This window comes from Anopheles maculipalpis, chromosome 3RL (genome assembly GCF_943734695.1).
Source record: "Anopheles maculipalpis chromosome 3RL, idAnoMacuDA_375_x, whole genome shotgun sequence".
Classification (NCBI taxonomy): domain Eukaryota; kingdom Metazoa; phylum Arthropoda; class Insecta; order Diptera; family Culicidae; genus Anopheles; species Anopheles maculipalpis.
In genome coordinates, this window is record NC_064872.1 from 9,409,195 (window position 1) to 9,436,197 (window position 27,003).

The 27,003-nt window shown below is 44.2% G+C and overlaps 9 protein-coding genes across 10 annotated transcripts in view; 5 read left to right on the forward strand and 4 right to left on the reverse strand.

Moving 5' to 3' along the window:
* The window catches only part of LOC126564152 (protein PALS2), a 536,462-nt gene that overhangs the window by 305,355 nt on the left and 204,104 nt on the right, over positions 1-27,003 (reverse strand). The gene's annotated exons all lie outside the window — the stretch shown is intronic.
* LOC126564707 (homogentisate 1,2-dioxygenase) overlaps positions 1-27,003 on the reverse strand; it is a 650,355-nt gene that overhangs the window by 204,195 nt on the left and 419,157 nt on the right. The window lies entirely within an intron of this gene.
* On the reverse strand, positions 1,511-3,196 carry LOC126564802 (protein phosphatase methylesterase 1). The gene is made up of 5 exons (XM_050221914.1): positions 3,107-3,196; positions 2,775-2,967; positions 2,596-2,705; positions 2,174-2,485; positions 1,511-2,104 (listed from the first exon to the last, which is right to left on the reverse strand). Exons 1-5 carry the CDS (start codon positions 3,181-3,183, stop codon positions 1,600-1,602), a joined length of 1,197 nt encoding a protein of 398 aa, XP_050077871.1. The 5' UTR covers positions 3,184-3,196; the 3' UTR covers positions 1,511-1,599.
* LOC126564853 (GTP-binding protein 10 homolog) lies at positions 3,435-4,834 on the forward strand. Its single transcript, XM_050221974.1, has 4 exons — positions 3,435-3,504; positions 3,570-4,092; positions 4,159-4,521; positions 4,591-4,834. Exons 1-4 carry the CDS (start codon positions 3,463-3,465, stop codon positions 4,812-4,814), a joined length of 1,152 nt encoding a protein of 383 aa, XP_050077931.1. The 5' UTR covers positions 3,435-3,462; the 3' UTR covers positions 4,815-4,834.
* Positions 5,330-6,105, forward strand: LOC126565413 (UPF0193 protein EVG1 homolog). The gene is made up of 3 exons (XM_050222588.1): positions 5,330-5,420; positions 5,494-5,865; positions 5,948-6,105. The coding sequence occupies exons 1-3, from the start codon at positions 5,330-5,332 to the stop codon at positions 6,103-6,105; spliced, it is 621 nt and encodes a 206-aa protein (XP_050078545.1).
* Positions 6,490-6,928, reverse strand: LOC126560380 (signal recognition particle 14 kDa protein; the record flags this gene model as incomplete). Its single annotated transcript, XM_050216340.1, has 2 exons — positions 6,490-6,753; positions 6,832-6,928. Coding segments are annotated over 2 exons (330 nt in total), but the record flags the coding sequence as incomplete, so codon positions are not given.
* Positions 7,623-9,989, forward strand: LOC126560382 (zinc finger protein 664-like). The gene is made up of 4 exons (XM_050216341.1): positions 7,623-7,789; positions 7,862-8,093; positions 8,150-8,156; positions 9,148-9,989. The coding sequence occupies exons 1-4, from the start codon at positions 7,623-7,625 to the stop codon at positions 9,987-9,989; spliced, it is 1,248 nt and encodes a 415-aa protein (XP_050072298.1).
* Positions 11,480-13,156, forward strand: LOC126560383 (ovarian-specific serine/threonine-protein kinase Lok-like). Its single transcript, XM_050216342.1, has 5 exons — positions 11,480-11,600; positions 11,676-11,833; positions 11,904-12,254; positions 12,329-12,509; positions 12,651-13,156. Exons 1-5 carry the CDS (start codon positions 11,480-11,482, stop codon positions 13,154-13,156), a joined length of 1,317 nt encoding a protein of 438 aa, XP_050072299.1.
* The window catches only part of LOC126564116 (sodium/potassium/calcium exchanger Nckx30C), a 66,546-nt gene continuing 62,955 nt past the window's right edge, over positions 23,413-27,003 (forward strand). The window contains exon 1 of the mRNA XM_050221050.1: positions 23,413-24,382. Within this exon, the coding sequence (XP_050077007.1) occupies positions 23,578-24,382 (805 nt within the window). The 5' untranslated portion in view covers positions 23,413-23,577. The remainder of the gene's footprint in view (positions 24,383-27,003) is intronic.

The window sequence follows — 27,003 nt, forward strand, 5'->3', positions numbered from 1 at the left end:
ACAGCATCCATCGCGTATGCGAGGCATCGAGGCATGGCAAATTCCATGAATGACCGATGGACCGTTGGCACGTAATGAGAAATTTATTCCGCCCTTCCGTCGTGCGCGCGCGCTCACACACACGCTGTTCCCAAGCGTGCTGGTGGGCAACCCTTGGGGTAACAGCAGATGGCCGAGCATGGAAAGGGCTTTGTAAATATAATTGGCTAGTAGTAAAGCGATCTTTGTGGTAAGATCGTAGACATTCATCACCCCGGAGTTTGAAGTTAATCATGCCGGTGGGCTTGGCATAATGTAATTATAACAAATATGACCCATTTAGCGGAATCTACAGTTAATCATGGGTCTGATGTAGGAATGATGTAACTCTACAGTGCTGTAGTGATGTGAAACTTTACTGGTATTGGACGCTAACCTCTTAAAGGATACCATAGCCTTTTCTAGTCAATGACGGGACAAGAGGCCTCTAAAAGCTAATAGAATTGTGTAGGCCTGTGGCGATAGAGTGTCCCAGGCCATGGGTGTACCCCCTGGCGATTATTGTTCTCTCAGTCGACTTGTTCTTTAAATGGTCGGAGCTCCAAGTGGCCATTTAGTTCGCTTATCGTCAGATCCACTAAGCTGTTCGCAGGAAAATCGTATTCCTAGAAAGGATGCGTGATATGCCACAATTGAGAGGAAGGCTGCTATCCACTACCCTTTTGACCTGGTCAGTATTCTTTTCAATCGCATCTTTTTGTGGAACATCACAACCCGATTCCTCCACACCCACAAAGTTATTCCTCGGAAAAGGTGAAGGGTAAATATTCCTCAAAGTTTCAGCATAAACTGGGCAGGGGGTGGAGGAAGCGTGCTGGGGTGTTTCATAGTCAATTTCCCACGGGAATGCTGCTGTTGTATTTTCCGAGAGTTTTTTGGACCACCTTTGCCCGTGGAAAATCGGCGATAACTCGCTAATTTTTGGTCCGATCGGTTCGCGGAGCATACCGTTGGACGCGTCTATTGGCCGCGCATCTTTTGTGAAATACCCCACCCTTATCCTTCCATCCTTCGCTAAATAATTACACGAAAAAGGGGTTTTCTGCAATGAATTGGCCTGGCATCGGAGGCAAAGAGGTTCTCTAACCGGCGAAGCCCATAGAAAAGCGAGTGATCTTGTGGCCCGATATGGTCTGAGGATCTTTGGTAGAAATCTCACGTGGCCCTTTTCGGTGAAGCTTCTAACAGTAACAGGATCAATACGAGGCCAGTTCTGCGAAGCAGCCGCCTTGATCCTTGGCGGTCGCGCTTCAATCGATCCTTCAGAACGATATCGGTTCTAAGCGCATCCAATCGACTTCAAGTTCAAGACGGCCCTGCTATAGAAAGAGTCAAGTGAATTGGTTTCGAATAGAAGGATACAGTCCTTGCACCTCAAAAAGGTGAAGAATAACCCACTAAGCGTGTAATCTACTCTGTAAGAATCAAAATAATTCAGTTTTCTTTCCTTAAGGAAGCATGACAAAACAAATGCGCCTACAATCATAAATAGAAATTTATTTTCTTACTTTAAGGAGAGAAAATACACACCGACACACTCACAATGGCGCTGCTAAGCGTTTAACACGCCGGCAAATGCCTCAGGAACTGCCCGTCGGTTGTCGGTTGCGCGAATCGGTTTCTTATCAAGTACGTCGCCAACACTTCGGCCACCTCGTGCGGCCTATCCTCATGTACCGCGTGGCCACAGCGCGCAAGTACTTGTAGCTGAAACTTGCCCTGCATCTGTCCGACCGTCAGCGCACGGTCCAGATTGTCTATGCCCGCCAGCAACAGTAGCTTGGGGACGTGGACGTCCAGAAACTTTTGACTCAGTCCAGAAAACCATCCTTCCCAGTATTTTTCCGACTTGGAGAGATCGATGCGCCAGGCATACTTTCGCAGATTGATGGCGGCGGTCGGTGGTTGCATGGCAGCAGAATCATCATTCCCGATGGAGCTTGCAGTATCGCCGGATTCCGCATCTTCTGCAATCACATTCGGGTGTTTAAATTCAAGCTTTTCCTCTGCGGAACTGTCCACCTTGAGAGGCAATTCGTTCGTTGCCAGTTGTTTTGTTTCGATGCTGTAATTTTTGAAAAACATGATGAATTCAACAAACGCTCGAGAAATTGTAGCAGGTCCTCCTACTTACTTAATAATTTGCCCTGGCATGGAAACACGGGCCGATTCCACATTTCGAACCTGTCCACTTCTAACGCACCACTCGATCGCGTGCTGGATGCTTTTGAAGGTGGTTGGACGTGAACGGAGGAAGCTCTGCATGCTGGCCAGTGCTTCCAGAGCAGTCCCTTCAACGACATCGATCACAACCACACCGATAAGGGACGGAAGTACGAACATGTTGGCCGCATGCACACATATTGCACCGCCCATCGAGTGTCCCATGAGAATGATTGGTGGGGCCGACTCGCCGTACATCGCCTGGATCACGTCTCCAACATCTCTGCCGTTTTAATCATGGTGGTAGCGTTGTAATCAATGGAAAGAAAGATAGGAATCGTGATATTTCAGTATCGTCTTATCTGGGGAGAAATTACAGCAAAAATGTCTTACGTGGCCAATCGTTCTGCTGATAGGTCGTCTTCTTCTTCCGTGTACGTATCGCCGTGTCCTCGGATATCGAACGCCAAACACTGGCAGTGGATCAGCTTTGTGACTTCACTCTACAAAGAAAAGGAACACATTGCTAAGCAATAATTTAAGCAAAAATCAGTTTTTTCCAAACTACTTACACTGAAATGTGCCCAGGACAGTGCGGAAAACCCTCCACCATGAAGCAACACCAGCAACGGTGCACCGGGTTCAGAAGGGGCGGACAAATACACCCTGAATTTACCCTTGCTTGTTTCTACATCCTTCTTCTCGGCAAAGAATTCATCCCACATCAATGGATTGTAATCAGTCTGACGTCGAAAGCCACGGTCGCTGAAAATACACCACAAAACAACCATCATACAATAGCATCGCAACAGGGTCATCGCACGGCATCTCGGAATCGGGGTCGTGAAAATTTAATGCCGATGGATGGCTTGGGCCCTTCCAAAACGTTCTGCAGACGACTTACCTCGGTTTGGGAAACCGTGGATTCGGACACATTGGCGGTAGTCTGGATTTCATCATTACACGCTGCAGGCTGGACATGAGCTGGCCCGGGTTGTGGGCAGTTAGGAAACTGTAAACACTTTACACTTTTACACGGGCAAAGCAGATTTTCCCCGCATCGACCGCAGCGGCAGCGGCCAAGTATAAATCAGACGAAAACACAACTGACAGCTGAGGTGCGAGTGCGTGAAAGTACCCCTTTTATCATTTGCTCCCGTCAAGTGGTAAACGTCAAACGAGTTGTAAACAAATGTGGTCACAACAATCGAATGCTGCCGGCTTAGTTTTCCCTTTCGATATGCAATTTTGATACGAAAAATGGTGTTTATACAAAATTATCTGCTTAAATCTGTTAAGAAGGTAAGAAAGTGCTAAAATTCTAATCGAATATTCATATTAAACTCATAAAACACTGTATATTTTAGCCAATACGAAACTATCTCCGGAGCCGCTTCCTAGACACACTTCGCCTAACAACAAAGGGTGGCCACGGTGGAAATGGTTTGCCCAAGTACGGCGGTGTCGGTGGTCAGGGTGGAGCCGTCTATTTTGTCGCCAAAGAAGACAAGTCGCTACGCGATGTTGTGAAAAAATATCCAACCAAACGTGTCGTCGCTGGAAATGGCGAGGAAAGCTCAAAGGCTCGCATTCTCGGTCGTAGAGGGACGGATCAAAAGGTGGAAGTGCCTGTTGGCATACGGGTTTTGGATCAGGAGACAGGAATCGTTTCGGAGCTGGATGAAGAGGGCAAGTCATATCTAGCGGCCGGTGGTGGTAGTGGTGGTTGCTCGGGAAATTCGTTCCTCGGCAAACCTGGCCAGCTACGGACGGTTACGTTGGATCTGAAATTGATTGCAGACGTAGGACTGGTGGGATTCCCGAATGCGGGCAAAAGCACCCTTGTGAAGGCGATCTCGAATGCTTCCCCAAAGATTGCGTCTTATCCATGTGAGAAATGAGTGTTGTGATTTTTAAAATACATTTAGCTTAAAATTTTCTTCTTTCTCGTTTTAGTTACCACTATACGACCCCAGATTGCAACGATAGAGTACGAAGACTATCGGCAAATAACGATAGCCGATCTGCCTGGGCTAATCGAAGGAGCGCATGCCAACTTCGGAATGGGACACAAGTTCCTGAAACACGTGGAACGTACCAGACTGCTGCTAATCATCGTAGATGTGTTTGGCTTTCAGCTAAGTCAGCAGCACCGCAAACGTAACTGTCTCGAGACGATATACGCTTTGAATAAGGAGCTGGAGCTATACGACAAAACACTGCTCGACAAGCCTTGCGCCTTAATCATCAACAAAATGGACAAGGAAGGTGCCGTGGACGAAATATGTAAATACGAACAATATTTCCATTCGCTCGAAGGTAATGCATTTTCATGTCTCATCATAATTCAATATTTCAATAAAATATATATTTTTTTCCCCTTTCCAGATGGTCTCAAGCTGTGTCCTGACGAGTTAACACCCAACAAACTGCTTTCGATTGACGCCGTCATACCGATTTCGGCAAAAAGCATGAAGGAAATCGAAAAAGTGAAGCAAGAAGTGCGAACCATTCTCGACCTCAAGGCCGAAGAAATGCTGCAAGAAGAATCGGCGAGCAGGAACGAGCAGCTCCAGCAAAAGCTAAGCGAACGAGGACCCAAAGTGGTGTAAAGTGATCAGCATTTAGAGTATGAATATATTTCTAGTTGTTTTATAGCCGTATCCTGCGCACATGCATCCATGTGTTTGTGTGTTGGTGCGCGTACATGACACAGTGCATGTGTATATGTATTTCACTTACCCCAACCCAGCAGCAAGCAAAAACCTGTACGCGTTGCTATGGGAAACGTTTGCATTTATCGCCGGTTTTCTGAAAACCCATCGTCGGAGCTAGCCATAAATTGTTATTGCTTACAGTAAGTGCCTTCACCGCGAGTTGTATGGAATTTGCGTGCAGTTCCCTTTCAGTACAATTACCCGTGTGTATGTGCAATTGCAGTATTCGGAGTTGTTTTTCGTCCCCCCATTCTGTCTGAAACTTGTCCAAATCAATCAAACTTTTGTGAACTTATCCTTGGTAAAAGAAAGGTTACCACAGCCGCTGCTAGCCCAACTAGGCCAACACGAAACGGATACACACGGTTTGTGCTGACATTACATCACAGTACGGCAGTCGGTTGCAGACAATGGATTGGCCCAGCACGCGTGTGGCCCAGGGTGGCCTGTTTCATACGCCCAAAGCACGCTATACGAAAGAAACTCAGGATTTGATTAAAGGTAAATCCCGTCGATTTTCCCTATTTTGGTTGAAGAAAAAGTTTTACCCGTTTGTATCTTCTTTCCGGTGTAGTTTTAATGGAAGAAGCAAAATTGACGATTCTGCAGCGTAATAAAATCAACTATCATCTACGCAATGGGGAACCGTTGCCGGTACCGAAAGAGCCCAAGTTCGAACAGGAGTACAGTAACTTTCTTCCGATGGCGATTCCGAGGAAGAATATTAAAAAACGTTCGCTCAACACCATCATCGAGAGTGGTGCGTTCGATGTGGAGAAATACGTACCGCACAAACCGAAAGAACCGATCGAAAAGTTGAAACTGAAACTACAGGAACAGATGAGCGGTATTAAGATGTTTCCAGACGATGGTCGACGTCGACGGGTGATTCGGAGCAAAAGTGAAGGATGCATGGACTTTGTGCCACCGGATCGGGCGAGTGAACGTAAGCTTTGTGTGGCTTTCGATTTTGTGCTTCTCTGATGGGTTTTTTTGATACATTTTTCCGCCTGTGTTTTGCTTTCCAGTGCTCGACGAAATCAACGAACGTGTACAGTGGTTGGAGGAGATGGAAGCACTGGGCGAAGGAAAGAAGCATCGGGCCACCATCCAGCTACAGATAGCGGAAAAACTGAACGAACTGAAGCGGCTCGATCGGGCAAAGTCGCAGGAAAACGAAATTTAAGAGCATCACTCCGCACACGTGCAGTTTTGAATTCATCTTCTCCTTTTATATTAAATTCATTACACGCTTAATTCTATAGCAAAATTACATTGTCGCGCGGCCTGCTGTGTATTCGGTCTCGATTGGCTTGGTAAGAGACTCGGATCTTTAAAAGAAAACACACAATTCGGTGTTTTGTTTTTCTCCCTCTCTCTCTGTCTCGCGAGACCCGGCTCACCACGCCGCGAAGAATTAGACGAACAACCGTGGCGATAAAAGAATGCTCAATTTAACGAAATAAAAGAAAATGCACTTATGATTCCTGCGTGCCATAGACCACCATTGCACCGTTCATGGATAAACTAGCGAACACACCATTTGAAAGAGAAAAACATGCCTATTTTCACTCCGGAACCGAACGGCACTAAATGCTGCACTATCCCTGGGCCGCCTTGGCTTTGTTTTTCACTTTCTTCACCTTTTTCAGCCCGTCCATGCTCGATTTTAACACTTTCGAGTAAGATTCCATAAACTTGGCTACCTCGTCACGTTTCACCACGGTGGCCAGCTTCTTCGAGCGGGACTTTGCCCGTATCAGGCAACTGTACTCGGCAGGTTTCGGTAGTGGTGGTTTACCTTCCCGGGGCTTTGGCCGATCGTGTCCATCGTCTGAAAACGGTCGAAATGAGGAGATGTTGAAATTAGCATGTTTGCATCCGACTGCCATACACGTGCCGGAATCCTTACATCGTTTTATTGTGACTGTGAAGGAGGAATCTTTCCGGGCTGATTGTGCTAAAAGGGTAAGCTGCGTAAGGAACTGTGAATGGGAATGGGTTAGATTTTTAAATCACTCGATAGTGATTACCAGTTACCAGGCGTCGATAATCGGAGCGCGGCTTACCTCTTCATTAGATAAAAGGACCATTTTAAATAGAAAAATACGATCGAAAATTAGAGTAATTTTCGGCCTAATAACAAATTGTGGTCGTGGTCAATTTTTGAAAGGTGGCTCCGAGGCTAGTGGTGGGCGTATGTTGACAGATGAGATGGAATGTGCGGATGCAATCCCATCCAATCATTTTATTGGGTACAACAAAATGTTTTCTTTTGAAACACTAACGTATTATGTATCATTTTATAGGTGAAAATTCATGGTTTTCAATATTATTCAAAGTAAAGTAATAATAAGCAACAAAACAAAAAATATATAATTTAATTACGTTTGAGTTAATTACGTGTAAGCATGCATTCAGTGTAAATCGTGCTTTAGATCTTGACGTTTGTTTGTTCACTTTTCTCGTACAATGCAAAGTGATTCTGCTCATTACAACCAAACTTTGTGTGATTCCTTTAAAATTTAAACATATTTTGCTGTTTAAACGGTAAAAATAGTAAGGATTAAATTATTAAGCTTATCATTAACCCTTTTAAAGTGCATTTGAATGTAAAGGTCATTGGTAAGTAGGAAGGATTGCAACACAACAAGCAAGGTCCATGATCAATAAAGTATTTTTATTGCTTTCAGTTGTTATAGAATGTCTACGGTAAACGAAACCACAGAAGTGCAGAATCTTACCATCTTATCATGTCCTGAGTGCGAGGGTCAACTAGTTCTGCAACAGGATTCGAACGATGCCGCTTCGGTAGAGAACGATCAACAATATTTCTGCTGTAATTCTTGTGGGACGCGCTTGGAAATACAGTAAGAACGGATTGCATTCTTTAAACCTTTACGCGCAAATAATCACATGTTCCTCAATCTTTTCTATCGCAGCCTGGAGGATGATCAACCCAAGAATGGCAAGGAAAAACCATTTCAGTGTGATATCTGCAACCGGTTCTACGCGACAGCGATCACACTGAAAGTGCACCGGCTGCGCCACGCAACCGGGAAACGCGAGCTGTGTGATCTTTGTGGTGCGAGTTTTCACACCCGTGGACAGTTGAAAATTCACCGGCGCGTTCATACCGGTGAAAAGCCCTACAAGTGTAACGTTAGTCACATTGTAAGTAGATTTTCTGGATCGTTTTATGATACGGGATTTTTTTCCACTATTTCCAGGAATGTGGTAAGTCGTTTCCCTACAGAGCGAGCCTTATAACGCACTCGACGGTACATACTCGAGTCAAACCATTCTTGTGCGTCGTTTGTAATGCGCGATTTTCTTGCATGGGGAATCTGCTTAAGCATCGCAAGGTTCGTGCAAACAAGTGTGGTTTGGAGAATGTGCCTATTCGACATATTGGGCCACGTCCTAATAAAAGGAGTAAGCAGGAAATTAACATTTTTAATGTAACAAGTTTATTAACCATCAATTTATCCTCTCAAAAGCAATGCCAAATCTATCTGATGGCAATCGAACTGAGAATACAACGCAATCAATCAAAATTATTGAGGTGGAAATATTGGAATCAGCCGATTTCTTTGAAGAAAATGATTTCAATTCGTTGCCTGATCAAGACGAAAATATTCCAATGAATGAACGTGTTGAAACTGGGAAAGAAGAACTTGGTCATGTGAGTGTCTACGGTATTTTATTTAAATATTGAATATTTAAAAAATAATTTAAAATAATCCAACATTTTAGCCAATCATTTCAACTGAATCAAGAAATAATCCACAAGACAATTCATCAACAGAAAAAGAGAGTTCTGTTGATAGGATTTTCGACGGTGAACAGGTCGAATGGGAATTTGTCCATGAAGATGCTGATGAGAAGAGCGATTCATTCAGAACACCCAGCAATAGTAGCCAAGTAGAGCGAGAGTCCCCAAATTTGTCCGAATTGTCGTTAGACAAGCCAGATGAAGAGTAAGATACTAGCACAGAAATGCTTTTAAAACATTGCACAGCATTAAGTAACCATATTTTTTCCATTTTTCTATAAAAGGACGGCTAAGCGGAATAACGAATTACTGCAGAAACAATTGAAGTGAGTATAGTTTTTTCCTTTATTTTATTACCCCAACAGAAGTTTATTCCGTTCTATCGTTTTAGAATGTTGCACGAGCTATCGGAAGAAGCAGATGAAACTTTTCGTTGCAAGCTTTGTCCACAAGAGTACACCACACTCTACCTGATGGCTCGCCATATCGAACGATTGCACAATGTGACGCTGGATCGAGCCCGAGATAAGTTACAGTACGCAAAAAATACCACACAAAAAGAGAAACGCTATCGCTGCAAGTACTGTGATAAGATGTACGTGAGTACTGCGTGTTTGAAAAAGCACATACTTAAACACGACCAGGATGGAGTTTTACTGCACAAATGCTCCTGTTGCGATCGGTACTTTAAGACAGAGGACGAGACACACCAACATGAGCAAGACCAGCATCGCGATCGATTTGTGTGTAAGATTTGCAAGAAATCGTTCACCAAACCTAATTTACGTCTGCGCCACGAGCAATATGCACACAAGTCAAATGGGAAAGATCGCTCCAAGTACGTATGTCCGCAGTGTGGAAGAAAATTCCCTTCGAGGGTTACGCTGTCCGATCACGAACGTGCCGAGTGTGGGAAAGCACCTATCTATCAGTGTAGCAAATGTGACAAACGTTATTCAAGCTACAGCTCGCTTAAGATACATCAAACGGTTCACGAAAATCGATTGCCGTTCGTGTGTAATTTCTGTGGTAAAAAGTTTCGCACCAAAGGGCAGCTGACGGTACATGAGCGGGGCCACACGGGTGAGAAACCGTTCCAATGCGATCAATGTCCACGATCGTTTCCATATCGACAGTCACTGTTAACGCACATGAGTACGCACACGGGAGTGAAGCGGTACGGGTGTACGGAATGTGATCGGAAGTTTTCCTGCGTTTCCAATTTGCAAGCACATAGACGAGTATATCATAAAGCGATAAATGGTGGTAGTAGCAAAGTGAAAGAGAAACCCTAACATCGGATAATGGCGGTTGTTGCGTCCAGCAACAGAGCTACTCCTGTTCGCCTTTTGGATGTCACAGATTTGCCAATTTTACACCAGAATAAATTCCGATACAAAAAAAAAAAATCAAATTTAATGTGAATACTCAATCCGCTGCGCGTTGAAGAAGCCTGGTCCTTGCGCGCGCCTGCTTTTTATCTCCTCTTAGCGGTCAGTGCCCTCCGACCGACCCGAACACGATTTCGTCCGTCAGCTCCTTCGGTTCGGATCGGTTTCGCCCTGGTTTCGCCGTGATGCTGTCCGCAACTGATCCGATCCGCTCTGCTGTCACCTGACGTGTACCGGTGCGTACGCGACAGCGGTCATATATACCACGTAGCCAGGTAATCGTCCTTTATCTGGCTACGTGGTATCTGGAACTCCTTCTTGGTCATGGTGACCATCTCGTGGCTTACGAGACTTACTGATGTGCCACGTAAACTTTATAGTCAGTCTTCACTACGGAAGAATGGTTCGGATGGGCTTTAATCAAAAACATTCCACATATACACCTAAACTAATTAAAGATTTTATTTAAAGTAAGTGAATTGTAGGTAAATCGATTAGAGTAAGAAATCATGTTTTGTACTTTAATAAAAATGCAAATTTGGAAGAAAGGAACCTTGTTATTCAGGTGACCTAATCTTACAAAGAGCCTCTTCGTCAAAGGGAACTAGTACTACAAGGCACCTTGCCCTTTAAGGGATCTCGTCGTCCTGATACTCCAAGGGGTTTCCAATATAGAGCCTACTACGGAGAGCCTTCGTCGTCGAACGAGTCTTGTCTAACCCTCAAAGATTTCAGCAGTCATGCTGAGTTTTTCCTCATATCTGGAAACACGACGTTTGCAAGGAGACGCAACGATGCCATCATTCCATCCTAATATGGATAAATCACGTCTCTTATGTCCTTGTGGACGATTTATAAAGACTAAACGAACTTTGTCATCTGGTGCCAATCTTTAAACGTAACAATTACATGATTAAAAATGCTGCTCAACATTAGACTTACGTTCGTGAGTTTTGAAAAATAAGTTAAAGATCATAAAATTAGATTGAACATTTCAAAATAAACATAAAAAACTAATGATTGCTTATAAAATCTGCGGAATTGAATTAAGAAACTAAATTCGTGGCATTGCCAAATGGTGAATCGATCCTGGGGGTTTCACCCGTGACAAATTGTAAATAGAGCTCATTCAAGAATGGAAAGCAAATAAGGGCAAAATGGCTAATACTTTGCACATGCAGTTTGGCCTACTTTCATGCATGTTTGAAAAGAGGGATGCATTTGATTGAATTGATTCTCGTTGTTGCAAACGTAGTTATCGAAGCAAACCTAAACAGTAAAAGCTGCTTGAAGCATTATTAATCTTTCCAGAGTTAATAAAGTTCAAACGAAGAACGGAATAGCAGAAATAAAGCAAGCTTGAAGTGGAGAAAACGTTTCGGCATCGTATACTAATGGAAGAAATTGACACAGAACCACTTAGTATTGTTAGCATTCCGTTGGATTTACCGGTAGCGGAAAATCCACCGAGCTATGGCCAATTGGTGGGCGGCTCTTCACTATTCGGAACGATCGGTAGGTATTGTTTCGAATGAGTGGCAGTGGTATATTATTTGGTGCCTTGTGTTAAGAGATTTCTTTTGCATTTAGAACTTTGCAGCGAAATTTTCAAATTCGGCCGTGATCCAAGATGCAATTTGGTAATAGACCAAACACATTTTCCACCGTCATTACGATCCTTCATCTCGAATGTACACTTCATATTGCAGAAGGATCTCAAGGATCATTGCAGTCCTACGTATATTATCGTCAGTATTCTTAACCATTCAATGCATTACAGTCGAAGATCTATTTATTCGCAATGTACTCTTCTCAAAGGATAATTCAATGAATGGAACATCAGTAAATGGGACACTAATTGGGAAAAATAATCGCATCATCCTCATGCACGGAGATATCATCTCGATCGCCTCCTTTGCCAATCTGTTCGTGTACTATCAGCACAGCTATACTGTTCCGAAGGAAATTGTAACAGAATCATTGAAGCAAAGTTACCACATTGGAAAAACTCTTGGGTCAGGGTCTTTTGGGACGGTTTATCTGCTACACGCCATCGCAACCTGCAAGCCGTACGCGTTGAAAGTGGTGAAAAAGACGCGCGTCGTTGCGCAAATGAACAATACGTCGTGTTTAGATAACGAAGTATATATTATGAAGAAATTAAATCATGTAAGTGGGGATCTCTTTTTACAACGAGGTTTAAGGTGGAAATTGATAGCTTAAGCATTACATCTTTGTTATAGCCGTGTATTATTAAAATGTTTGAATTTATCGAGGAACCGGGCTCAATCTGCATGGTGATAGAGTATATGCAGGGTGGTGATTTGTTGACGCGCATTCTGGACAACCACCATCTTTCGGAGCATATTGCGAAATTTTTCTTCTACCAGCTCTGTGAAGCTATCCGTTACCTACATGACAAGGGCAAGTAAACGAGGATAGCAAACTTCTGGTCGGAGATAAGGCGAATTTGAAAATGACGCCTAAGATATGCAGTTTGATAGACAAAACTTTTTTTTTCCTTTTTCAATAGTCTAATTGCTTATATTCAACACTCAATTCCAGGAATTATTCACCGCGATTTGAAGCCGGACAATATTCTGCTCAAAGACAGCAACATTTACACACTGCTGAAAGTATCCGACTTTGGTTCGAGCAAGTTTCTAGGCAACAATGTCTTAATGCGTACCATTTGCGGCACTCCGGAGTACGTTGCACCGGAAGTGCTGGAACACGGCAATCAAAAACCGTACACCCGTCAAATCGACATCTGGAGCCTTGGCGTTGTACTGTACACGATGCTTAGTGGCTTGCTACCGTTCGCGAAAAGTGATGGCATTACGGATATTGAGCAGATCAAGCGTGGTCAGTTTACCCTATCCTACCCGGTGTTTCGTAGCGTAAACTCTTGTCGTGTTAAAAAGTTGATTTATGACATTTTAAACGTGGATCCGAAAAAGCGACCAACGATCACAATGTTAGTCCAGAGTGAATGGTTTCGCGATTCGAACGAAGTCCAGCAGGCAAAATGTATGATGAATGAATTTAAAAATGTATCTGTGAGTATCTAAATACATACTGTTGTTTATTTCAATCTGAGTCCTTAGTGACGCTCCGACATGAGTAAGCCTTTGGGACTCATTTATCAAAGGAAAACTTAGACGGGATATATTGTATGTGACATCGTTGGAGCCCACCGTGCTCAAACAGTCCACCTGGAGTAACGTAGCACAACTTATTGGTTTTCCAGGGCTAGAAGAAACCCGTTAGAATCGTACGACCGTAAGCAGCGAAATGGGTCCCCCTAGTGCTTGATATGAAACCATAATCCAAAACGAAGCTCCCAATATGGCGGATGGAATAAATAAACTTTCGAGTTCAATGAGCCACCAGGTCCGATCTGGTGGTACTAGCGTTTCGATTCTTACACCTGGGATCAGCTGGCTGTTTTGAAATAAATGCTCCGCTACCGCCGTTTGCCTCTATCGTGGTAGCCGGTGTAGTCGTACCTTTGCCAAGCTATGATTTTCTTGCATCCCTACCGTGGAACGTGCTCGATATTAAATTCGGAAGGACTCGGTACATACACCGGGACATAAAACACAGAGTAAAACGACGCGAAAGGACGACCGGTGGATTCCATTCTTAATCTTGGCTACGTTTTCGAAGGCACTGATGTCGCTTTTGGAAGGCACACACGCACCCGAACACAAGTGAATGAATGGCAATCTTCAAACGAAACTACGGCCTCGTTGACTCAAGCACCTAGCCCTCCCGGGGGAAGCATTGAACCAGGCGACAGGAAAGGATACGCTCCATCTTTTATTCTATTTTCTTTTCCTTGCTGTCGCGCTGTTGTCTTGAACCGTTTCGTACGGTCCAACATGTTCCATTTTCCGGCTTGACGAAAGGGAAAATTGATTATGAGCTTACACGATGACAATGGTGAGCCTTACGTCGGTTCCGGTGTGCCTAAATCCCGGATGGTTCCGATGGGATCCAACGGTCTCTGGAGCGAGGAAGGAGTGTGTGTAGGCAATGGAGAGGAAAAAGGAGATAGATGATGAATAAAAAGTAAGGCGTACAGGTTTGTTACATAGTACCTGGTAGGAGGGTAAGGTCAACTGGGGAACGCAAGAGCAGTGATGGATGGTACCACTCACACCAATCGTCCTTGACCGGGTCGAGTGACTAGGCTTACCGGGCACGGGTGAATGTGCGTGTGTGTGTGTGTGTGTGTGTGTGTGTGTGTGTGTGTGTGTGTGTGTGTGTATGTGATGGATGAAATCGAAAGGAACTCGTTTCAAATTCTATTCAAGGTGCAATATTAAATTTATTGAAGTAGTTTGTACAGAGGGCTAGAAACAATACGATTATCAGTTGTAGTAAGAATTTATTGCATTCCTAAGCAGCTCCAACGATGAATTGTTTAGCAACGCCTAAATGTATGCAATATAGTTTTGAAACTAGTTTTTAAGGCTTGAACGTAAGCCTAACAAATAATATGACTGGCTCAATGCTCTTTCTAGCTCATAAAGTTATTGTAGACATTTAGATATTGTTCATAAAATCCAGCCGAGGTATGGGAATAGTTAAGGATAAAATAATAATCATCTATACAACACTAGGGCCTTAAAAAGGATGCATTTCTTTTCAGCTGAAAGCTCTAAGTACACTCTAGTCGAAAAAAACGTGTTTTCCAAAAGACAAAATAGGCCTAAAAATGGCTTATATCAAGCCTTCGATTCTAAAAAGATCACAACTTTACATCATCACAATTCAGACTTTCTAATTTTTTCATGAATTCTGGTTGCTACAAAACTCGTTTAATTATTAAAAACAACATAAAAAGAAATTACATTCGCCTAGTATGGTTGAAAATAATTCAACATAAATCAATTGCATACTTTTAGGCGTTAAAACCGCTAGATAAAACTGAGTAAAACAATTCCGATGAATCTCAACAAAATACTCAATTTTCCGTAGTATCCATCCCACCACCTGACTGATGATCTTCATTTTTTCATCATATCCTCGGCCTCCATGACGCCTAGAGGTTCCAATGATGGAATCGCACATTAGTCCTGCCCCATACTGCATGTGTAGGATGTGCTGGATGCGGTGTAATAAAAAATGTTAATCAACTATCTATTAACGAATGCCTCCCCATAACGTCTCCACCACTGCCACGCGTTCTTCTCCTCCCTCTCTTCCTGCCCGTGGACATTGTCAACTGGATGGCGTGCGGTGGCGATGTTGCGTAGCCAGTTGCGTGGTCCGTCCATTTCTTCTGCGTCATTGCCAAACGATCAACCGTACGGTGAGCTAGAAGAAAATGCCGGGTTCCGGAAAACATAAAGCCACCGGAGGAAGTGAACGAAAAAAAAACACACACACAGTACAGCAAATGAAGTAGGTGAAAGTAAGCACACAACAAGAAGGAAGTACGGGGGAAAAAATGGCAGCCAAACTGAAATAACACACAGGAAGCACCATTATCGCAAAAACGCTAAGAACCTATCACACCCACCACCGGTTCCTTGAACGAGTAGACCGGAGTAGAGTGGCAAAAGTGAAGGAAAGAAAAAAAGATCGGCACGTAGGAAAAACAAATGGGCGCCTCCTGCTGGTGTAATGGTGAAGCAGAAGAACGAGTGCCGTCAACGTGAACCATCTATTGACAGCGTGCTAACCGGAGCCGGATGTGCCATACCGAAAACGGAAGACCAAACCGGGCATCATCATTCGTTCCTCACCAACGGGAGGTAAATGGGTGGTACGAGGTTTGGAAACGAATTGGAGCAAGGGAGAGACGATCCCTGTTCCCTGTTCTAATCGACACCCGACATCGTGCTTGCGTGCCTGTGTGTGTGTCTAATGGGCGCCTTCGGTCGGTTATTCATTGACCTTTAGCCATAACCATTCTGTTCCGTTCCGTTCAGACGGATTGCAGCGATAAAGATAAAGGTTTTCCCCACCAATCTTCTCCACTCTCTCTTTTCCTCGCTCTGGAGTGGTGTAACATGGCAAGGTCGAGATCACGCGCTGATTGGACGCACTGTTCGCCAGTTGTCTTCGAAATGCGCCTCTCGATGACCCTGTGTGCCCTCCGGATTGCACAACCGTCCGGCACACGGCAGCGGACAGGTGAATCTGGTAAATTAATAACCATTTCGATTGGAGGTCACCGTGCAGGGCGTTGGATGGACGATGATTGACGCAAACGGTGTACTCCAAGCACATGCCACTTACAGCACCAGACCGCCGAAAGCAGGGAATATTGTCCCTCAATAAATTTTAAGTAATTGTTTTACAAGTTTTTCCCTCCCTGCTCACCGGTTGGTGGCGTTCGTGACGGCAAGAATTAACCATCGAACAATTAAGAAACGTCGTGACTGGTCGCACGCAAGATACAACCCCCCGCTTTCCATAGCGTGAGCATATTTTATACCTTCCCATAACGCAATCGTTCATAATTCTTGGTATTGGTTTCTGTCCGTCTCGGTGTGTGTCTGTCTGCCTTGTTTGTGGTATCGTAATTTTCACCTCAACACTCAAACCGCTTCGTTATACCACAACGAAGCGCAACGAGTTTTGTTTTATACTTAAGAGCCGTTCGTATCCTCTCCTTGTCGAAAAAAAAGCACTGGTCCTGGGAAGGATTTAAGGGGAACTGGTGGCTGGTAGTAGCCATTATTAATGTATTGTATGTGCGAAGAATAACGAAGAAAGTTTGTGCGCGTAAAGCGAAGCGAAACGAGCGAAAGGATTTGCGCTTGCGATCCGGGAATGAGGATGGACACTGTGCAGGCCAACAACAGCAACAGCAAATGATTGATGGAAGAGAGCGTGCGGAACATTTCATATCGGCACTGGTAGCATTGGGAGGGGCCGAACGATAATGGTGGTTATCGTTTACGTTTCAACAGCAATTTAAATAATATAGCATGATAAGAGGTTTTATTTTATTCCGTGAGGACACCCTGGCCATATAGCTATGAGAGGTACGACGAAAAACAAGCCTTATTTTTTGCTATTCTTTGCGATGGTTTGCAGATTTCGGTAGGAAATGGAACACTTTTGCATTTCGGAGCACTTGAAATGATCAAAACTTTTTGTTAAGCTGATTTTATTTAAAAAATTATGATTACCACACGTTAAACGGAATGGCAAAAAAGAATGTTTTAATGTGTAGTGCATATTGCATATATTTAGGGGCTTAATTTTAAAGTTTGTCTATTTTCATATACAATTCGACTTAACATGATCATTTTTACTACCCATAAATAGGTTCGCAAAGCAATTTTATGTTATTTTACTGTACAATTAGCCTTTATTTTTTAATAACTCATCTATGTTTCCCTTCAACCAGCTTGCCGGCTTCGAAAGACATTTCTCTCCAATTTTTTTGCCTGACGAGGTCATGCTGGTTATCTAATGGCTTACGAGACTTATTGGTAGAACGTTATTGGATAGTCCTCACAGCGGGAGAACTATCGGGGTGAGATTCGAGTTCGGTTAGCGGGCAGACTACTCCAAATTTTTCTGACCAGGGCTGTACTGCATTTTTGAAATACTGCAAAGGAACCTTTTTTCCAGAAAATATTTTCTACTCCTTTTTTACATTAAAGTTAAGAAAATTTTAGGATAATGTTTTTTTTTTTTTTGAGAGCCAGTGTTTTGAGCTCACTCTTGAAATAACTTGCCATGCCAAGTAAGTAACAGTTGCAAAAATAGAAGCAAAAATGTATTTAATGATACTTAGTAAATCGCTATGTGCCTACCAAAAGAAAGATATCCTCGAATTCATTTTTACTTTATTTTTTATTATGTTGGTTGTGCCTAGACATTCAGTGAACCGAATGAACGCTGAATTTTCGTTGGCATGTACAAATAACATTGCAATTAAGCATAATTTTTATTTTGAGTGAGTACATTTTACATGTCTTGTTTGCAATACACAAGAATACTACTACTACTACTACACAAGTAGAAAGGGAAAACTTCAAACAATTTATTTAGAGCACAAACGAGCGCTGAAACATAAACTTGCCATTCTCTACACGTGTAAAACCAACCAACCTCTTTTCTTACATTTCTCCCTCCTCCCCATTACAGCTGACAGTAAAGTGGAGTGGCATACGATTTAAAATGTTCGATGCTTACCATTTCCGCTGCCACTTTTCGTAGCAAACGTTCTAAAGTGGGCCACACCAATCGCGCTTGTAGAACTTGGTTTGTTTGCTCGAAAGTTTAGCCACTTGCACTGCTGCTGCTGCTGCTGTTCGCTTCCCAGCTTTCCCATGCTGGTACAATTTCCGATGTAAATAAACCCGCAAACATCACAACAGTAACGGGCTTCGCCTTTAGCATTAGGGTCAATTTGGTGAGATTTTTCCCCCCATTTGGTTGATTGTTTGATGGCAAGCGATGTTGTTTTTCCGTGCCGTTTCGCTGCTTGTGTACCTTTTGCCAAGAGGCTGCTGCTCACACCTCACGCTCGACGGGTAGAAGACTCGTGCCATATAATTATACGTCCCATGCAGCTTAATCGAGCTTCCTTCTCCATCTTTCGGGCGAGCGTCCATATGCAAACATTGACTACTGCTGTTACTACTACAACTACGGCTGGCACCTTTACCACTTTCGATGTTTTTCACGCGCGTTTCGTGAGAGCAGTCAAAGTGTGGCCAAACATGAAAATAATTGCCAATACGTGGCCCGATTCCTGGTCGACCTATAGCACCCTGCCCTGAAAAAAAAGCGTTCCATCCTGGGAAAGGAAAGGGACTCGGCAACGAATGGAAAGGTCGGTATGACCAACCTTCTCCGGAATGTTCGTTTTAATATGGAAGAAAGCAGGGAAGTAGGGAAGCAAAAAAAAAAAACAGCACGAAGAAGGTTAATGTTCGCTAGAAGGACGAGTTTGTGATGCGTGCCCTTTTCTTTTGAGCTTTGGGATGGGATGGAACGAACGCAGTAAAGCTGAAGCTAGCAGTACGACAACAAATGGGCCCCGGTAGGTCTTCGGGGCAAGTCCTGGGCAGAATGATTTACGAGAGTACCGTGGAAGCACTACTGAAGGTGGGAGATGGTGGCAAGGTAGAGAAGGTGATTGCTATGTACGGACATTTAAGCGGGCAGTCAACTTTTCGCAACGCGTACCGGAACGTCGGGTGATCCGGGCGATTCCTGGTTTCGGTTTTTGGGGGTTTGTTCCTGAGGAGAAGCACAGTGAAACACCTTAATCGTGTTCGTGTGTCTGTGGTCGTGGTTGTAAAATTTGTGTACTCAGCATGGAGGGACCAGCGTTTCGTGAAAGTCACTGTCACCGTCGAGAGCTAACAAGAACATAAGGAAAGGTTGATAAATGGTTTTACGATAGATTCAACTACTCGTGTGGTTGGCATTATGGAAGGAATACGCAGGGGATTTTTTTTGTCAAGAAATTGATGTATATAGTAAAGCAATAACATAACAGTAGAATAAAACTTATTACTTTACATTGGTATTCGCTTAAAACTTTTGAGGTACAAGCTGACATAGTATATTTGAGGATGTCTGAATCAAATGCCTCCCATGTTGCGCATAATAACTTAAACGCAATAAACCAGGCTTAAATATATCTACTTCTGGGCTTAAATATCTTCTAGGTCATGCCGGCCATCTAATGACTTACTGGACTTGCTGATGTCACGTAGCTGGATAGTTAGTTCCCACCGCGGGGAAACGATCCGGATGGGTTTTGAACCTCCGTCATGCCGTGTTCAGATTAGCGCTGCTGTCGTCTCTTCCACCCAACCGCCCTTGAAGTATCATATCTTTAAGAGCATATTTGCGCTACAGGATTAATTAATAATTATCTACCATTAGGATCCAACATCCCTGAGGCTAGCTGATCATGTGTTTATAGAATACCCGCCGAGTGGCTTGATGATTGCATACCTTTAGGCTCCAAAATCCTTTCAGACAAGGAAAGATTTATTTAAAGTAGTATTATTCATACTACTATTGATCTTTGGAACTCTTGTAAGGCTGTACCTTTATTTGTGCCAGCTCTTCAATTATCAAATTAAAGATTTGCCATGCATCATGAATCCCATCAAGAGCTTGGAATGTTTTTTCGCTGGATTCCCATTCTCCAACCACGACCAGGACTCGTACAAACCTTCAACATAAAAAAAATCCCCCAAAAGACTCTAATGCTCACACACACACAGTCACACACATACGAAAAGTAAGAACCTTCTTTTCTGGCAATCATTATTTAGGGCATCGAACAGAGGGTGTGCGAAAAAGGGTCTCTGCTTCAATCGCATGCATCATCGACAACATTGCGCTAGACTGCACCATTCCGATTTCACCATCGAAGCTTCCGAAGTGTGGGAGTTTGACTGCTTCGTACCAGTGGCTAGTGTTCTCTTCCAGCTCAACACATCATCCTTGCGCATGTGTTTGTGTGTGCCTGTTTCGCGAAAGCTTTTCCGAGACGGGAAAAAAGTGAATGAAGAACGAAGCTTTAGTAGTCGCTGGCGAGTGATGGCGGCGTACCGTCGGGAAGGCGGATCATCAGGAACGGTACACTGTAGTACAGGTTGGAGTAGGACGGTGGAGCTTTTTTGTTGTTGTTTTCCCATTTCCCTTGTGAAAAGGGCCTCTCGCGGAATTGCCCTTTTCTCTTTTCTAAATACACACACCTCCAGCTAAATGTGCTGATGTGACCGTATTTGGGTCGAGTTGGTACGAGCGGCGTGCCGTTTGGTCCACACCGCCTTGTAGGCTCCGTAAGGCTCCTGCAGTATTCCTGTCAAGTTTTCTGTATATGTGTGTGTGTGTATTTGTGTTCTTCGAGTTTGAGAGTAAATTGAGGACTCCGGAGCATCGGAGAATGGAGAGCTTGCGCCGTAGCTTTTCACTTCAATTCCCACGCATACACACGGAGTGTATTTACTGACAAACACAAGGGAATGGATGGAGTAGAAATTCGGACTGCTTGGAATGTTTTGCATCGGGCAAAAGGAAAGATGATCGTCTAGTGCCGGGTGGTTTATTTCGGCTATTTTTACCTTCGCAGGAATTTATATGAATTGGTGAAGTCGTGAGTGGATAAGGAGCATGAAATAATTTAATATGAATACTTGAAATCAAATTATGGTCCAGGGGTTTTTCTTTAGCAGTTGTGGTAGTCGCAATGTTAATCATCAATATTATTGAGAATTCTATTTTATGGTAATAAATAACCTAAATTATTTATAAAAAATAATTAAGTCAACAATTCAAGAAAAATCCGTTTTGTTCTACTCTTAGTTAATCAAATAATGATTCATGCTTACTTCCATTGTTGTTAGCCTAATCCTGCTTGAAAGCCCCCGTTGTTCGTAATACTACGAGTCAAACGCTCCGAAACCGCATACTATGTTTTGCCTTTCCTGCGTCTGTGAATGAAAAAGGCATCGGCGTACCTAAACTACGAGTGAGCTAAAGCCTGGCAGTAGATCGCCACAGTTTGGCTGGTGTTGGTGCTGCTTGTCCTTTTTCGACAAATGATGGCAAAAGCCTTCGCCCGATTTGATTTACAGCTGATGAAAACTTCAAGAGAAAATATCAAAGGGGAAAATACAAAAAGAAAAAGGGAGAGAGAGAGAGAGAGAGAGAGAGAGAGAAAAGTGATAAATAAAGAGCCAGAGAAAGCTTTTACATTGCAAGAGACTAGACAGAAGCTTTAAAAGCTCATCCTAATGATACGAAATGCCATACATAAAGCTTCTCTCGCTCTACTGAGAGCGAGCACACTCAATTTTCCATCTCACTCTAGTTCGCTTTCTTCTCACGCTCGCTCCATGCTCCATAGAAAAAGAATCCTTTTTCCTTTCGTCTTTCGCCTGTGGTAGAATTGGCGTTTTATCGACAAAATTTTCAACTCCGAAGGTGTTCCGGATACAGCGAAGCTGCGAAGAGCGTGAGCAAATCCGTTTCGAGCAAAAGAGACACCCGTGTTCGCTTCCCAGGCAGAACTGGCAGCTCGCTGCTCGAAAATCCCCGAACAGGCTGGGAAGCCGGAGAGCTTTTCGTAACGCGAACCCAAGCGCTGCATAGCCTATCCGTGCAGCTCTCGGGCGCGCGCTGAATCCTTGCGTTAGTTCGTGCGCGTCCACTGCGATAACAATACCTCGGTTTGAACCCCCTTTGTATATATAAAAAAAAACTATACTAGTACGGTTTTGTAACACAATAACACCATTTTGAAGACCGTTTTACACGCCAGCTCCAGTGAACCTAACCCCTGAATTGTTGTTTGTGTGGCTTGTAAAACTCCCGTGTTGGATCCTTGGAGTGTTGCGCGACTGTGTGTGGTGAACGAGCAAAACGATCCCAGCGTGTTCTGAGTGTGTGAGTGCTTTGTATGTGTGTGTGTGTGTGTGTAGAGGGAAAGGAGTGGGGATGAAAAAAATCCAAGTCGCCACACTGTGTGATAGGATAAAAGAATCAACCAATACTAGAAAGTGTCCTCAAGTTGAGTCCCGCAGGGGAAAAAAGCTATTGAAATTTAGGAACCCTAAAGTCTAGGATTCGTAAGCCTCAAACTTAAGGACACGGTGCTTATCTTTTGCACCCTTTGTGCTGTGTGTGCGTGGCTTGGTGTGTGACGGGGTCCTATGTTCAGTGTTTGTTCAGTTCAGTGAAGTTCACAAGCAGCAAATAGCTGTTCCTTCCGAGCTAGTTCTATTGCGTTTGGCATCAAACCAAGAAACCTCGTCAGCGAGCCCGGTTTTTCCCCGATTTTCTCCGGTGATATGGTGCGGTGCAAACATCGTTCGGAAAAACGCTTAGATGCCTAGACGTGCCTAGTTCGGCCGTGTCGGTCGGTCGCTGTGTCGCTTGTGTTAGTGATGGGTACAGCTGTGGTTAGGTCGGTTTCCCGGGCCGAGCACTGAACACGGCTAACAGCTGCCCGGTTACGCGGCTACGGGGAAAGCGCGCACACCTACAGACACGCATCCGGACAGGCTTTATTCCTTTCCTTTTCCTCGTTTTTTTTTTCTTGTGTTGGTTGAGGTTCAGGAAAATCTGGATAATACCTGATCAAACCAGCCAATTTAACTTTTGACCTCCAACATTTTTGCAGCTCATCAATCTGACTGACCATCGATGTAGTGCGTTTGGAATCTGTTCAAGACCCTCGCCTAGCAGCGTCGTTAGCGCAATATACATATTAAAGTCGTGAAGTTTAGTGCGTACAGTTTCCAGCAACCTGAGAATCAGGAAGTGAGAACACACAGGCGCACACACGTACACACGTCCCCAGACACAAACGCATACTACTGCTCCAGAAGCGTATCGATACGGGCGCACACGGTACAGCGCAGTCCAGCAGGAACGGAATCCCCGTACCCCGGCCCGGCCATGCCCTCGAGGACCCGCTACCCTTGATAGGAGACGGCGTTCCTTTTTGCCGGAGAAAGGATCCCTTTTTCCTGAAAAAAAGGACGCAATGAAGCCATCACCGCTCTCACTACTGTCGTCGTCGTCGTCGTCGTACACGTCGAGATCCTCGTCGTCGCTACCAGCGTCGGTCGGAACGATGCACCAGCAAACCGCAGCGTGTCGTAGCCGAAAACCAAGCACTACTACTACTGCTACTATTACCACTACTGCTGCTACCGCTACTACTACTATTACCACTGTCGATAATAATAATACTACCACAGCCACCACCATGCACCGTGCCGGAACCGGGGTCGGTAGTTGGGGCCCAACGGAGGAGGTCCCGTTGCACCCTTCTCCATCACCATCGCCACCAACGATAACAGCAACAACAAAAACAACAACACCACCACCACCACTACCAGTGCCGACGTTACTACCCTCCTGTGCGATGGAGCTACACCAGGACACCACCTGTCACAGGCGAAGGCGTACGGTGCGACCGAGCAGTACCAGCTGCAGCTCCCTGTCCACCGACGCCTCCCCGCCGTCGTCGTCACCGTCGTCCTCCACCAGCAACACCTTCAACACCACCGCCGTGGCGTCCCCGTTCGGCAGTAAAGCGAACACGAGCGGCCTAAAGCCGGGCCGAAAGACGTCCCATCGATGCGTGCCTTGGGGCACCCCGAGGCTCGGGGTGACGACCCGGGGTAGCCGGCTGCTGCCATTCCTAGTGCTCGGGCTTGGCCTCGTTAATTTGCTGCTGCCAGCGAGCCCCGCCAGTGCCGAATCACTCTCGGATATGGCGCTCTACTACGACCAAAACTCCACATCACTGCTCTCCGGAACGACGCTGCTGCAGCTGTCAAATGGTAAATAGTGTTTGACCTCTTTCTAGCGACACATACAGAGACACAGAGCGACAAACCCAATTAGGACCTCTTGTTTGGAAGACTTGGTTTTTTTAAGTTGCGTTTTTTTTTTTTCGATCAAGGACAAAGCGTTGGGGTAGACCAGGATATTTTGTTCGTTTTCTGAGCAAAGTACGATTTTTCCGCTTTTGGTATAGATCGATATCGCGATAATTTTGGTGATCCAGGATTCTAGGAATCAGTTTGCCTTAACATCGTTACTTCGCAATAGAAGAATGTGAGACTGTGAGTGTGTGTGTGTATGTGTGTATATGTGCGTGCCAAAAAGCGAGAGAGAGAGAGGTTTATGTGTTTGTGTGAGAGAGTAAGACGTCCGCAATAAGAATAAGGATGGCTCTTGCCTAGCGATGCCTGTGACTTCTATTTGCGTGTGTTAATATGTGTGTGTGTGCGTGCATGTGTGAGAGAGTTGTCTGTCAAATACAAAAATTAAAAAGAATCTCCTTCCAGAGGTCACTAAGTAGAGGCATTCGACGCTTCGGTACACAGCGTGACAGCTAGTGGAAGCTTGATGCCATGGACTATGTTTATGTTATACATTTTAACACTTCGTTTTGGAGTTATGTAATGATACTTTCTTGCTTTGAAACTCAGCAATTAAATTTTACTTTATTCACGCATATTTCATGCTCGGTCATAGTGTCTCTCCGCGTGAATGTGTCTGTGCTTCTGTGGAATCATTCCTATCGCTGTTCAATCAATCACCTGCTCCAGAAGAAAACAAGTGTAAGGAAATTTCAAGGCCAACTCGATCCTCCTATACCAGCAACCAGAGCAGCATGTTTTGCCGAATCACTGGCCATGGTCGTCGCTTCGGATGATGTGAATACAGAACACCGACCGGAGTGTTGTGAGCTGCGCTTCCCACAATTACGACACCCTCAAGCATGCATGTTCTTTCTAGTTTTATGCTTGTTTTCCGTTCACGCTCTGTCGTCGGACGAACGATGGACGTGGTTGTCATCGTTTGTCCTCGCGTAGTTCGCGTTGTTGCGCGTCGTTAGGGAGTATCGATTATCAGGACACCTCAGAAAACTCAACGTTTGAGCGCTGGTGTGGGTGACCGAGAGCGGCGTTTGGGAAAACCCGTTTCCATAAAGTAGCTTCAAGGTGCAGCAATGAATCGAAGGATTCATAGAGCACGGCGAAGCTGGTCGCCTGTTTGGTCCCGTTGGGGGGTTTTTTCCCTTGGTTTCCGAAACCACCGAAGGGAATACGGCCGATGCTCTTGCTCTTACGGGGTTGTTTTGCTCCTCAATCGGCTTGGAGTGCGAGCGTCGGCCAACGACTTTCTCACAGCTTGGGGACATTGCGCTCTCTGTCTCTTATGTTCTCCCGGTTGTATGTTTCACGTGATATGTTTGCTTCAGCTACTCGACTGAAGGTGAGCTTTTATTACCAAAGAGAGTAAGCCGACTGAGAGCAAGCGAGAGAGGGAGAAAAGGAGCATTGAGTAAAACGCAAGGAATATGCGAGGAGAAGTGTAGTTAACCGAATTGGGTAACACGTGCTCTAATGGCTACACCGTGAAAGCACCCGTACAAGTGAAGCTTTTGAGATGATGATACGATTATTATCGCAATTTTGAAGGAAAGATGCATAAACTTGAAACAAATTCAATGAATCTCATAGAAAAAGCAGCATTCCTGATAATCCTATGTTTTGTTTAACAAGACACGACAAATAATTTAATAATAAAAAGCATAAACTGGTCAGGCACTATTCTATTGGATCTTTGTGATTATTGGGCATCCAGTCCGGCAACTAGCTTCATACTGCAGGACTGGTTCCGAAAGTCCATACGATCCATTCCCACGGGTCTGTCGGCACGACTATCCAACTACGTGTTATCGATAAGTCTAGTAAGCCATTAGATACCCATCGGCTCATCGACCCATTGGATGAGCCAGCGTGACCTAATAGGTCGTTAAGAGATGAATATGGAAATTAAAATAGATCATGCATTATTTTGATTTGAGACAGGATAAAAGAATATAACATCACAAGGCACTAGGCGCCTCCATCAAGAATTTCCTTTAGAATTTTTTATTTATTAGAACAGCACATGATTTAAATAAAAATAAACCGTTGTATAGCAGCATAAAACCTTAAAAATTTTCACATTTTCTTTCCTCAAAATCTTTCAAGTTAAAAGGAAAAACAAGTTTTTCAGTACAAGGTACTAGGCGCCTCCATCGGAATGAAAAGCTTTGCTAGAATTAAAGCTTAGTACACCTATCAATCAAAATTACTCTCGTTTGGCTAACTCATCCCATTCCTTCAAGTTCATGCTCGTTATTTTAGAATATATTTTCACACACACAACAAACATAAACAAACACTTAATTCCGATTGCAAACTATACTCTCACCGCGTCACAATACATCCATACGGCGTCGGATTTTGTACGGAACAATGGAACAAAAATAGACAAAATACACAACCCGAAACAAACAACAACGACGAAATAAAAAAAAAAAACAGCTCTCGTATAGCCATTTTATTGCTGAAGTGTTGATTATGAAAATAGCAACATCCTTGAGCGAGTTACATAACAATAA